At 43.9% G+C, this 14,413-nt stretch overlaps 1 protein-coding gene across 3 annotated transcripts in view; it reads left to right on the top strand.

Annotated features, from left to right (window-relative positions):
* Positions 1–14,413, top strand: part of PLEKHM3 (pleckstrin homology domain containing M3) — a 78,680-nt gene that overhangs the window by 11,520 nt on the left and 52,747 nt on the right. For all 3 annotated transcript variants that reach the window (XM_033064999.2, XM_033064998.1, XM_033065001.1), the window contains exon 3: positions 5,377–6,312. In XM_033064999.2, the coding sequence (XP_032920890.1) occupies positions 5,377–6,312 (936 nt within the window). The remainder of the gene's footprint in view (positions 1–5,376; positions 6,313–14,413) is intronic.

Genomic DNA, 14,413 nt, shown 5'->3' on the forward strand with positions numbered 1-14,413 from the left:
GCTGGAAGGCAAGGGTGCCTTCTTTGAAGAAGGAGAGCTTCTGTGCTCTGAAAATACACTTTTTAAACTTGTTTCCTTTACCTGTTCTGTTCAGCTGCTGTGCAGGTTTTACAAGGCAGCCATGCTATTTCTTCCCTCTGCGTTTACAAGAGAGCCTCACAAAGAGTTTGCTGCTACTGTTAGCTGAGCTGAAAAGAGAAGCATGAAAGCAAGAAAGTAGGTTTTGCAGACGTATATCTGTGGCTACTAATTATTCTCCAGAAGAGACTGAAGGATGTGTTTGGAGGTTGGATAAAATCTGCTGCAGTTGTTGAAGGGGTCATAGTGGTTGCATCCTTACAAGACATCCCTTTTTGGGGTTTTAATCCAAGTTAAATGAATGCTGTGTGATACTGAGAGGACCTTCAGCGTCTCCGTCAGTCCTCACTGCTGTGAAGGACTTCCCTCTGGAGCCTGCAGAGGTCTCCCAGTCCTCCAAAGCTGTCCCAGTTACTGCACAGATGAACTCTTCACTTTTTTTTTTAATTGTCACAGTATATGCATTACTGTGGGCTTATCTGTTCTTGCTGCTTGCTCTTTTATAGAATCACAGAATCATTTAGGTTGGAAAAAACCTTGAAGATTATCTATTTGAGCTGTTAACCCAGCACTGCTGATTCTACCACTAAACTGTAATACAAATAAAATGACACTGAAACTTTTCCATGTGCTGAGAAGGAAAAGGACCTAGAAAGAAGTTGTGCCTTTTGGGGCTGTATCTTAGGCCCACTGGTGAAAGAGCTCATGTGCTAGAAATACACCCTGTTTGTGCTATGGGGTACAAGTGGGAAGCAGAGCTAGCAAAGACAGAAGTTGTCAGCAAATTCAAGCCAGGCTCTTGTATTTCTAGGCACATGGCCTGGCAAACAAAGAGAGAATACTGCTTCTGTAATGTATAGTGAAGCTTGGCTTGGATTTTTAAAACACAGTGATTTAAAAACAGCACAGCTTGATGGTCATGTGGCTCATCATTCAAACACCACCACTCCTGACAGTGTGGGTGCTATAGTAGTTTTTCCAGGTTGCTGTTTTGTTTGCCTGTTGTGCCTGTGAGCTTGGGGAGCTCTAGAGCTGTCGCTGTGTTGAGCCCCTGCACACTGACAAACTGAAGGATACATACTTGCAGTCCCAGGTGGAAAGAAAAGATTGTATTTTTTAAGCAGGAAGATAGCGGACAATGTGAATCTGAGGCACAGTTTGTCCCTGATCTGGCAAATCCTACCAAGAAGGTGACTAGCCCTATCCAATTTGAGAGCATTTTAGGTGCCAAACATGTTTTGCAAAAATACTCTTTTTATAAAAATCCAAGAGCAACGCTACTGACAAAAACTCTATCTTACACTCATCACTTACTAAGCATTAGAGAATTCAGAGAGGAGTGCCCCCTCAAGATGCAAACTCCTCACAAACTAGGCATCTCTGCTTCTGCTCTTTCCCAAGTTACTTGCAATGACTGTTACCAGAAATGCTTCGGTGGTGGAAAACAGAGTGAGCTTTCCTGCCACGCCAGCTGAGATGCAAGTACAGTTATTTGGTCTCTGCCTCCAGGGGTGCTGGTTGCTCCAGGCTGCCCCAGGTGTGGCAAGTGGTTGGTGGGTGCTAAGCTGTCCTGGTTTCGGTGCTGTGTGCAGGGTTCCTAGCTGGGACCAGTGGGCACTTCCCCAGGGAGAGGAGAGATGCTGAGGAAGATATTACTCTGTCCCCAGCTGCTGAGTCTCTCTTTGTTTTCCTCTGCTTTCTTCCACCTCTTTCCTTGAAATTGTAACTCCAAATGGCTCAGATGTGGGCCATTTACTGTGATTATTTCCCTTTTTTTTTTTTTTTTTTTTTTTACTTTTCTTCAATTTACTCTGCCTGTCTCCACAAGGAGGAGAAGAAATGCATTTTCTGTTTGGAAGGTAGCTAGAGAGATGGTACCATTTGCTCTCTGAGTAAAAGGTATTATCTGGCACAGTGCATGTGGAGGAGAAAAAGGAGCAGAGCTGTAAGATGTGTGTGTATGTGTAGCATATGGATTCAGCCTGTCTCTGCCAGCATCTATTGCCCTGACCTAAACAATACGAGGCATTTGAATGTTAATCAAGGTGGCTGCTGGTTCTGTCCCAGTTTGAGTGAGAGCCATTGGAGCCAATTTCACAGAGCTTGAAGGGTAGGAGTGGGATGAAGGAGGGAGAGGGGGGTGCCTCTGTGAAAGAGGGAGAGATAGCCTTTCTCTAACTCAACAAAAGACAAGCAAACCTGTGTGCAGATGAAGGAGGGGTGGCTGGGGGAAGGTTATGAGTTGTCTTATTATGGAGAAGCTTGAACGGTCATCTGTACTTGATGGAAACGAGAGAGATTGCAGTTCGAGCTGCAGAAGCGCTGCCTCCCTGATTGGATTAATAGAAAGGGAAGATGACTCTAGAATGGCTGTCCATTATCTGCACTACAAAGGGATTAGTGTGGGTTTCAGAGAAATTAATGGCTTTTGAGTTAGTGCAGAAATACTAATGAATGTCAGAGCCAGAGATGTACAGTGAACAAAATTGGTTCTCTTTTAGTGTGTCCATGTGTGCACACATCTGTCCATTTGGGCCATCAAAGAGTGCTTTTTCTCTGCCATTTTGGGTTATAGATTAGACTTTCAGTTTTCATATTTAGCTGAAATTCTCTCGAGTAGTTTATTGACATGCAAGGTATAGTTATACTGACCTTTTTAGACCTAGTGGCAAAATAGCAATTTTTAAAATTGTTGTTATGATTTTAGCCATATCTGCAGGAAATCTCTGTAGATGGAGTGCATTGAGCATGATGTTAAAAGCAGGCTCCATTCTGAGTATGTGGGTGAATGAAGAAGCTGAGGCTGAGCTGTCAAGGAGAAACCAAAGTGCCTGCTTTTTGTTTGGGTGGCTGCATGGTAACATCCTTCCCCCATTTTTAACCCCCATGAGATTTCCCTACCAACACTAAGTATATCAAACAATTCATTTTCATGTATGTTCATTAAGTTTAACTGGAGCTTGCCTATTTAATCCTCATAAATCCTTAAAAGCTGGTCTTTGCTGAAGAACTGGCAAAAGCTTTTACACTGCTGCTATTCTGATTCTTTCTCCTGCCCATAGAAGAAACTGGGAATTAGGTACAGGAATACTTCCAGCCAAAGGTAGGAGCACCTTTTTAGAATGAAGGTTACAGCCCAAGGTTGCCCCAGTTGGTATCAGAAGCCCCTGGACAGTAACTTAGTTTCTCAAATACTCAAGAGTCCCTGACTGACCTTGTGCTCTGAGAGGACAGACAGATTGACCTGTTAGCCAGCAGTGGTGAGAGCAGTGTGGCCAGAAATCTTGGTCATATTAGCTGGGAAGCCAAGTATGGATGGGGATGTAGTTCCTATACAGGCCTGGTTTTGTTTCCAAGCTTCATCTAGTCTGGATGTTTCTCTTTTTTAGCTCTGTGTTGCAGACATCCTCAGTTCACTCAGAGATGGTGTCTAAAGCTTGTCAGAGTGTGGCCTGTTAACACAAAATATTTTATGCCTCCAGCTATCCCTGTTTCAAAGGCTGTCAGCCCCAGGGTGGAGATCTCGAGTAGGCCAGCTCTTGTATTGCTGAGGTCCGTAATGCTGTGTGTTAAGGTCAATTGGTGCTGATTTTGTTGTGACCTGATTATGCTGGGCAGTGGATGAGGAGCTGTTTCCAGGTGGCTACCTTGCCCCTGTGGGAACAGCAGACTCCAAGGGAGATAGACAGTTGGAGGCAGAAACCTTTCCTTGTGTCTGCTAATTCTGTCGCTGTTTGTAAGTCAAGACCCAGCACAGGTACCCTTACTGGAAGGGTGAAGTAGAACTCAAATGGGAGTAAGAGTTTGTTCCTCAGGCCTGGGTTGTTTTGGGGTGTCAAGTGTTACAGTTGATATTACAGTATAATAGTAAATGCCAGGGACAAACACAAATTGCCTAGAGCTGCGTGCCTAGCCCAAGGTGAAAATATGAATTCTCGCCTGTGGTGGCTGAAGTGCACAAATCAGATTGGAACAAATTTCTATGGAAACCTTTTTTTTAAAAATTCAGAAATGCTTTAGATAATTCCTTTTAAATTGCCTTGCTTTAGTGCTTGGAGTGACTTGAGTATGGCTGGTTTTCTGCGATGAAGAAAATTCCCCTGGTCTTTGCCTTGGGCTGAGGTTTGTGAAACTGTCAGCTCCAAAGCATCTTCAGTGCTGAGATGCTCAGGTGTATGTGTTTGAATCCCTCTGGGCTGCCTCTTACTTTCCATTTTTGGTTGTGTCTGCTACGCCTGAGCCTGATTCTCATAAATCAGCAAAACTCTGGAGTAAACAGAGCTGCACAAAATGTTCTGGTCCCAGGTCTTGCTGCAATGTGGTAAGAAACTGCTGTGTTGGGCACAGTTCTACATCTGCTGGGTCAGTCCAGGTGCTGTACCCAGTGCTGGCAGCAGGGCTGTTCCAGACAGTTCCAGCAGCCCCTTCACAGGACACAGCTGTGCCCATCAGCCACAGGTGGGGCCTCTTTGGCAGAACTAGTCTCAGGAAGGGCACAGCACTGGGAGCTGTGTCAGGAGCAGCTGAGGGTCAGAGGATAAGAGTGTGCTCCAGCCACTGGGGATAATGTGGTGCAGCAGAATCTCCCTGCAGGCCCATGTGGGACCCCATGCTGGAGAATGTGGAGGTTTCCTGAAGGAACTGTGGCATGGAAAGCTCATGCAGGGGTACCTTTAACCTGAGGGTCTGCAGCCCTTGGAAAGGACCATACTGGAGCAGGAGAAAGGTGTGAGAAGGAAGGAGCAACAGAGTGGAGCTGAGCAGATAACACTATTCCTTTTCCTTCTGAGCTGCTTAAGATGGGGGAGGCAGAGGTGGTGTGTGTGAAAACATGAACTTGAGCCTGGGAAGGAGCAGGAAAGAGAGGGTAAGGTGTTTTAATTTGTATGTCTTTCTCACTGTCAACATCTTTGTTAGCTGGCAATAGATTACTTGATAGTATTGTCCACTTCTGGACTAGGTTCTGGGAGACCTGCAGTGTTTTGTTGCTCTGCCATTGTCGTCCTGGATATGTCAGGAAAATTACTTTGTTTCTCTGTCCCTCTGTTTCTTTATTCCCTTTTTGTAAGGTGTTTTTAGTACCTCTGGGTAAAAAGGTACTGTATTCTCGGTGGCTCAAATGTAGAGTTAGTGCTTGTGTTTGATAATTGTAACCTATTAGATGAAGATTCTCTCTGTGATCCTATCCTCAGATATACCATGTATAGGTTAGGAGAGATGCAGAAGCCAGATTGATGTAGTAATTTGAGACAGTTAAAAAACAATAATCACAGTATTCTAATTTTTTTTTCCCTCCAGAACACAAGACGGTGTTCCCAAATCTTCTGAAGAAGGGATACTTGGAAGTTCGAAGAGACAATGACAGCTACTGGCAAACCTGTTACGCTGAGCTCTCCCAGTACAAACTGTACCTGTATTGCCTGGACAGCAGTGGCAACCAGACTCTTCCCACCGTGTATCCACTCCTGCGTTTTCAAAGGGTCGCTGTTACTGGTGGTGTTGAAACCAAGGTGGTGGACACTGTCCTGTCAGACAGCTCACAGCTACAGCTGAAGGCAGAGTCCTCCTGGGAGACTTTGGACTGGGGACAGAAACTTTGGGAAGCGGTGCGTGCTTCTGTCCCTGCTTTTACAAGACAGCAGGAGAAACTGGAGAATGTGCCAAAACCTGAAAATAACAGTGACCTTTCTCAAACTAATGGATTATTAGAGAAGCCTATGGAGCTCTTCCTATCCATGAATTTGACTGAAAACACTAAAGACTACCAAAATATTCTGAAATCAGGGACTCTCTATAGGTTAACTGTCCAGAATAACTGGAAGGCATTTACTTTTGTCTTGAACAGGTCTTATCTCATGGCATTCCAGCCTGGTAGGCTTGATGAAGATCCCCTGCTGAGCTACAATGTCGATGTGTGCCTGTCAGTCCAGACAGATACTCAGGATGGCTGTGACTCTTGCTTTCAGGTCATTTTTCCCCAGGATGTGCTGCGCCTGCGCGCAGAGACCCGTCAGAGGGCCCAGGAGTGGATGGAGGCGCTGAAAGCAGCAGCCAATGCTACTCGAAGTTTGACTCAAAACCCACAGGTCACGCTTAGGAACAAACCTGGAGATCGGCCCTTTGGAAATGATCTTAGGAAGACCAAGCGCCAGTCTGTGACCACCAGCTTCCTGAGCATCCTGACCACACTGTCTCTAGAGAGAGGGCTCACTGTTCAGAGCTTCAAGTGTGCAGGTGAGCAGCCAGGTTGCAGCATCTGCGCCTACACCCCCTCTGCTGGAAAAGAAAATTACTTGAAAGAGCATGTGTGGGTTTTAGCAGCTGTTCCCTGCCTCTCACTGCGCTGTAGTTAGGCTTTCTCTCTGTCAAATGTGGAGGAAAACCTATGGGTATTCAGAGATTCATCTGCTTTTGATGAACAGTGCTGAAACATTAGACCCTGCACATACATCACTACTTGGGCCAGGGCTGCCCTGCAGAGTGGCTGAGCTGTTTTCTTGATGCCAGGACACTGTAAAGGTGGTCCAGAATCGAAGGGGCTTAAGTTCCTTTGTTGTCTGATTCTTGTCCTGTAGGCAGGATCATGTTTGGGAATGAAGTGAAAACAGAGAGGACCTGTGTGAATGCAGTTCACTATCATTTTGTTTTAGCAAAGGCACCTGTGTGGAGTACATTGGGGCACCTTATGCCTAAACTATAGTCTCTGACTTGCTTTAGTTACGCTCACTTAGAAGTTGTCAGCTCGAGCAGAAGCAGCTCTTTTGGAGACTTTTTCTCTTGTATGATGGGAGCTGTGATGGTCCTGGCTCCTCCCCGTGCTGCTTTGGGGTGTGGTTCTCATGGCACTCTGGAACCACACATGACTCTGGGGAGTATCTATGTGGGGCCAGCACCTGCTGGCTAGCCTGAATCCTTTCCAGGGGAGACCTGGGCCCTGGAAGTACTGGACTGCCCTCAAAATTGACTGTGGGTGCAGTTGGGTTTGTCCTTCTCTGGTAGTCACCTGCAGGTGCTGTTCCTGCTCATCTCTCCACAGTGCATGGCACTCACCTGGCAGCTGGAGCATCATATGAAGGTTGACATCATTGCAGTTAATGATTTGGTCACAGTATTTGGGCTTCTACCTGAATTCAGCTTTGTTCTTGTCCACATTTGTATGATTTGATGTAATTTGTTTTATATTTTGCTTCATCCTCTGACTGAGGTACAGGAGAGTTTCAAGTGAATATTTTCAATGACCTCTAAAATGGGATCAGGCCCTGGGATGGCAACAAAATACATGTCTCCAATGTGAAGCAGGTTTTAGTCTTGCTTTATGCGTAATATGGGATCAGACTTTTCTCTGGGAAAGGGTGGATTCCCTCTCCCAAACATGGGATGATTAATATCCACTCACTCATGTATTCCCTGCTAAAATAAGGTGCTCTGACCAGGGTTGCATGATGTCTTTTCCTGATACACCTGAGGCATTCCCCAAACTCCTGTGGTCTACTTTTAGTCTGCCAGTTTGAACGAAGGTTCTCGTGCAGAGAAACTCTTCTTGAGTTGTGGAGGGTCTGTGGGAAGCTGGTCACTGGGGTTCTCTGTGCCCAAGGCTGGGGATTCACAGCACTGTCTGTAGGAGCTGGTCCCATGCCATTCCTGAGACCCTTAGAGCCGTTACCATGGTGCAAAGAAAGAAATCATTTTGGTTATAACTGCGGAAACTTGTTTGGCTCCGAAAAGCTTGTGCTGAGGAGGCACGCGGGCAAGCTGAGCCTGTCTCCTTGTTCCTTGCTCCCTGTGCGCAGTTGTGCCGTCCGGGCATGGGCTGCTGTTTAACCTGAGGGGCCTACTGTTGGTAATTACAGCTTGCAGGCATTGAGAGCGGTTTTCCCCAGGGCTGCTGGGAGGGGTAAGCTTGGAGAAAGATGAGGAGGGGGGAGGAAGAAAAGTTTTGCTGTGAATTCTTCAGCCATTTAGTGCAAATTCCTGTAATTACCGTCTTTGTGTCCTGTCCCAATGGCACATAATACAGCAGAAGCCTTTCCTAATTGAGACCTTACAGGAGGTACAAATCCCTCCTTTGTTCAGCCTGACAAATTAGTGCCAGAAAGTGGCAAGGTCCGAGTGGGAATCAAAGGCAAGCAACACAAAGATGGAACTTACGGCTACAGTAATAACCCTCTCTAGTCCTGCAGGGGTGGGAGGGAAGGAAAAGTAATGACCAATGAAAAATGAAGGGTTTTTTTGTTATAAATTCCCTTGACATGACAGCACCTCAGGGCTGCTTTATTTATTTAGGAAAAGCGATTAAATAGTAATACAACAGGGCAGACCATTGTCTCTCGGGCTACCCCCCTTCCTACAGACCCCTGCTGCCTCTGCTAATTGATTGACAATGAACCTCTGATAAAGAAGGTTGCTGGGAGGACCTGATGAGGACAGGCTTTTTAAAATTTATTTTCTCTTTGCAGTCTTTGTGGGGTTCCCCTCCCTGGTTTTTTTTTTTTTTTTTTCCTGTTTGAAATGCTCTCTGCATCCCCCTTTCTTTTTCTCCCTCAGTAAAAGCTTTTCAAGGAATTGGTCCCAGACAAACAGCTGATATTCACAAGCAGGTAGGGAAGAATGTGGATGTCTGTGCCTCGCTATTGACAGGTTTATCTTGGAGTCTGACTAGCACTTTTCAACTTGTGATATAAGCCAGGGCCATGGTGTCAGATGTAGTCATGGGGCAGGAAGGACAAACTGTTGATACCCTGGAGTCAAAAGGGTATGGAGTCAATTTGAAAAAAGTTGTCTTTTGCTTGATCAGCAGATACAAAAACTTTTCTCCACATTTCTAACTGCTTTACTGCAGAGGGCAGGGCATTATTTGTTGTAATTTGAAAAAAAAAATGAATGAACAGGCCACGGATTAGCAGTGGAGAGGCAGTGAGTTTATAAACCCTTGTAATTTTGTGGCCATTAGTTATACTTTTGGCTTAGGGAAAGGCTTCTAGGGAAAGGTAGGCATTTCTCCTGGAGGAGTTCTCCTGGAGATCTGTAAGGAGCAAATATCCCTGTTATTTCTTTGTCATGTGGCATCACTTTTCCATAGATGGGGAAGACAAATGGCCTTTGCCCTTGCCTCCTGTTTTTGCATAGCTCCTGTTCTTCTGATGGCTCTCTTCTGTTTCACCTTTTGTTTTCTTTCCCCTGTCTTTTATTAAAACAGACATTTTTTTCCAGAGAAGTCAGTTGTGTCTGCCAGGAACTCTTGTTACTCAGATAGCAAGTCCTAATGGATGTGGGAATTTCTGCCTTCTGGAAAATATGCTCTGCACCCTTTCATTTGTGTGGCTTTCCTTGCTCCTCTTCTGGAGTGCCTTCTGTCTTTTCCTCCCTGCTTTCTCCATGTCTCCTCACTTGCCAAAATGATAAATACCGCTATTAGAGCTTGAATGACTTGGCTGGCTGAGCTGAACATGAGGTGCAGAGAAGCCAGGGTTAGTAAATGTGCTGTTTCCTGAGCTTGCAGCCCTGTCAAATGAAGCAGCAGGTGGGGAGCTGTTGTCTTTCAAGGAATCGTTTTCCACCTAGTGCTGTGATCATGTGTGTAGCTGGGGGACAACCCAGTGCAACATGCACAGGTCATGGAACCTCTACTCTATCTCAGCCCCCTGGTCTGGAATCAGTCCCTACTGCAATGAAAATAAAATTCCTTTTTTTTCCCCCTTGATGAAAAGAAAGTATTTCCTAATAGTTTGCAGCCAGCAAGTGTAATTTAAAAACAAAACAGAATAGTCATAGTCATATCAAAATAGTGATGTCAACTTTATTTGACTTCTCAAAAAGCCTTACAGTTGAAACTTCTCAAATAAGATAGTTGAGAAGCATCCTTGAATTTAGCAAATACTTAGTAAACTGTCATTACACCCAATGCTTATTTGTAGCATGCCACTGAAATAAAAATGCTAGAGGATAAACCCTAGAAAATACAGCACAATAATAAAATACCATAAGGTCCTTTGGAAGGTTTTCAGCACTCTTGTCACTTTTCAGTTCTGAATAGCTATTGTTCTCACCTGTCCAGGGCTTTTAGGATTGTGCTTTTTCTAAGTGCTGTATTTGTTTTGTGCTTGGTTTCATTTCAATTGATCTCTTTCTTCCAAGGCTTCAGCAGCTTTTTACCTGCCCTGTATTTGAGACTCTGTAAAATCCCCTAGGAATGTTTTGCACTGTAAAGGTTTTATTGTTTAGGTATCTTCACCTTAGGCTTTGGTCTTCTAGTCTTGTATGTGACTTTCAGACCCTATTTCTATTAATTTTAAAGTAAAATTTCCACTACTAGCAGTGGAATTTCTAAACCAGCTGAGCAGAAAAAACATGGTCTAAGTTAGTGTTTGGAAAATACACCATGTTTAAACAAGGTCACTGACTTGTTGGGAGGAGTGGGGGGAGTGTTTCCAAACAAGGATGACAAGGCTGTAGCAGGGAGCACTTTATTTGCAGTGGACATGTTTCAAGACAGATTGCTGGGCTACAGTGCTTTACCATATGACAGCTCATTTTGGAAAAAGATCAGGAGATACCACATACTTGGGCTGGTTAAACCTGTTTATCACTTATGATCACAGGGGCAATTTAATCTTCATTGATAAGAGGAGTTCTTCAGTGCAGGATGGCATGATTAGAGGAAGTGACACTGAAAACTATCAGCTTTGCTGGTAGAAGTTGGGTCCTTCACCCTCCTGGGATTAGGCTGGCACCTTCACAGAGGGAGAACTTTGCCTTCATGGGATTCAGTTTGGGGCTGCCCTGCTGCTGGAAGTGCAGTTTAGAGAAGTACTTGATCAGTTCAGTGCCTGTTCTGTGCCTCCATGGGCACTTTGCAATCAACCAGTGTTTAAGTGAAAGCTTTGTCTCAACCCTGCAAGAGGAGCTGCTGACACTGTCTTGGCTGATGAATCTACGTTTTCCTCCTGGCAGCCTTGAAGGGAGCCTTTTCTTCCTATATGGGGATAGGTATCCCCATTGCTCTGATCTGCCCCTGTCAACAGCTCTGCAGGTTTTCAGTTCTTGTGCTAATTTATTGTCCTGTTGTGAGCTCAGTTCTGCAGGGTGTGAATGTGTCAGCACTGTAAGCATCGGCTGTTTGTTCTTGGCTGTGCCTTGTTTCTTCCTGGCTTGTGGGTGCTAGGTATGGAACGCAGAAAAACTGTTGGTTGTCTGGGGACCTTTTTTGTCCATTTTTTGTATGAAACTAGTCTTGAGGGATCTTTTGGCATAGAGTTCAAAGAAAACAATGCCCAAACCAGAGCATTGGGAGTCTAAATGTCCAGGTCTCACCTTTGTTGCAATGGAAAAAAGCTACATCTGGACAAAAGGAAGTATTTTTCAGACTCAAAAACTCCAACACTTATATACCACCCCACACCCCCACAGTTCCCCTCTGGAGAACCCAGAGGTTCTTAATAAACTGTGTGCAAGAGAGAGCTTAATTTGTTGGCCTAGCATCTTTTAAATCAGTCAAGCCACTTTTACTACTAAAGGCATCGCCTTCCCAGAAGGGCACAGGCATCTGCACAACACTTTTTCTTCAGTGGCAGTTTATACCAGGTTCCCGAGTTGGTTTGGGCAATGGCTGTTAGTTTAGATTCAGAAGAAAGCAAAGCTTATGTTCCAATGCTGTTTGCTTAGTTTTACTCTTACCCCATAACATTTGGATCTATTGACTGTTCTAACAAAATTTGACAGAGAAGAGGTAGCAAAGATGTGTGAATCTCAGTGGTGTCACAGAAGCCAGCATCACGGGGAACCCATCCTAATGCTGCTCTGGAAAAAAATCCTGTGAAGTGCACTGTGCATTTGTTTGGCATCAGAGTGTCCTTGCAGATGTGCAGCCTTGAGGGACAAACACTGAAGGAAAGTGTCTGCTTTAGGGTCCACTGCTGCAAAACTAGGGTGTTGGAGTGTGTGTTGGCAAGGCTCTCCCTCTTCTGTTGCACGCCAAAGCAGTGTATTATTACAAAACTTATTACATGTGGATCAAATCGGGGACAAAGTAAAAGAAATTGCAGAACAAAATAGAGGCCAACTGGTAGGAAGAGTTTAGGTTCTCAGTCTGGCCTTCTGCAACATCTCTAGTCTCTGACAGGTACCTGTGCTGTGTAAATCTGGATAGTTCATTGGCCCAGCACAGGGCTGTGGTAGTGATGTGCAACCAAGAAGAAATTCGGCCAAATAGCATTGGCAAAAATATGTAACCACGCTTACTGCACACTTGTTCCTTCTGTTAAAAGGAGATCCAAAACCAATTGTGTATTCAAATGGAAAAAGAGCTGGTTATTTCTGGGTATGCTAATGCTGTATCAAATTAGTGAAACTTGGCAAATCAGGTAGCCTTTAGTGTAAGTCAAGGATTGAACAGTGTAGGGGTAAAGTGGTCTTCAGACTAACTGGAGAGCAGAAATGAAAACTGGGTTAAGTAGAGATTCATTTTGCTAAATGACCTGGCAGAGGGTGCTGGCAGTTTGTTCTGATCACACAAATGGCTGGCCTGTTCTTTGCTGTGTTCTACCTTCTCAGTATGTAGAACCAAGCATGAATGTAGTTGACTGTACAAATAGGAATGCCATTATTAATTATGGTTACATTATCTCCTTCTAGCTGGCAGGCAGGCTTCAAGAGCTGGCCCAGAGAGTGTGTTCAGTTCCCATTCCTGACCAAAGAGTGAATTACTGAATCCTACCACTAAGTTATTCCATGGTAGATCCCATTTCCTTCTGTCAGGGAGCACTTCAGCGTCTCAGCAAAGTATCAAATAGTGCAGAGAATAATCCTATAAGGGCAAGGAAAAAAGAATACCAGATCAGTTTGAGATTTATGGTGTTACTCGTCAGCACTGTTGTCCTGTGAATGCAGGGAAAGGATTTGAAGATGTGCAGTAGGAGAATGCAAACTGGCCACGTGTTAAAAGGGTCACAAACAACAGCTTGTGTATAAAGCATGTCTTCAAAACTGTTTGTCATTTCCTCAGAGCATATTCTCTGGGAAGAATATAACTTTGCACCTCTTAGAATTTGACACTAAAGGTAAAAGTATCTATATTCTGATGAAACTCAGAAGTGGGGAAATCCAAGCCCATAAAAAACTAGTTTCTAAATGTATAGTTTTGTTGCTTGTTGTTTTTAGGATTTTTAGTTCTCATTTAGTGATGAAATGTTACTCTTGATTTATGTATGTGAAAAGCAAGCTTACATTGACTTAAGTCTATATTTGCAGGCTTAACTACATTTTTTTTACTGGGAAGGCAGAATTTAGCACCCTCCCAAAATGTGTCAGACTTTGCTTGGAGGTTTATACGTTTTTAATTATTTCTTTGAAATAAAATTGCTCTGGAAAGTAATGATGGGAAAAGAACAAAGTATAATGCAAACCTGGGTAGGCATAAGAGAGAACTGAGCTGGATTGTTAGTGTATCTTCCTTGTGAATTTGAATTTTCCTATGGTGGAGTAAATTGAAATAGATTTACAGGAATAAAGGTAAGCAACTGAAGTAACTCTCGCCTTATTTCGGTTTGTGCTGAGCTGATAGGACAATGTTGTATGTCTGATCGGAAAATTTGTTGCTGTGCTCCTTCTACTTAGTCTGCTTTATGCCTTTATCAAGCTGAAAGCCTTTTGAAGTCTGTGGATCATTTTCTTTTCTTTGTATTGTATGTTGTTTCTAAATGAATTAGCTTCTAAGCTAATCTGTCACAGATTTAATTATGGCACACAATCACAAGGGACTTGCTTTTTCCTGTTACTGAGCAAAGAACTTTATTGAATAAGGAAAACAGTTGTGTACTTGATTCTAATTTGGTCTTTCACTTTTTCTGTTTCACTGTGGAGCTGCTCCAGTCTTTTCTTGCTAAAAGATTAAAGAGAGAGGTGTCTGGATAAAAAGGATAGTTGTGTGTGTCTTCCTTGACCACAAGAGTATGCAGCAACCTGAAAGTGGTGTTTTCTGTGCTTCAGAGAAGAGGAATTATGTTCAGATGTATTGGATTCCTCCTCCATACTAGACCACCACCTTAAGTTAAGGAGAGAGTTTTGTTACAACTTTTTAACCTCACCTCCTCTACTTTCTTACTGAAGTCTTCTCACTTGGACATGAGCCTCTTGATGTTGATACTCCTGTTCTGCTCACAGACATGTTGAGAGAGATTCATCTGTGCCCAACAGCACTTTCTTGCTGCTATTTTTTCTAACCCCTATTTTCTTTCCTTGATTCCAAGGCTGTTTTGTTGTATTTTCCATGATGAAAGGTTTGGGGTGATTCCTTCCCTCTCTTTGCTAACAGTATACCTTACAGCTACATTTCTTCCCT

Source organism: Catharus ustulatus, chromosome 7 (assembly GCF_009819885.2).
Source record: "Catharus ustulatus isolate bCatUst1 chromosome 7, bCatUst1.pri.v2, whole genome shotgun sequence".
Lineage (NCBI taxonomy): Eukaryota > Metazoa > Chordata > Aves > Passeriformes > Turdidae > Catharus > Catharus ustulatus.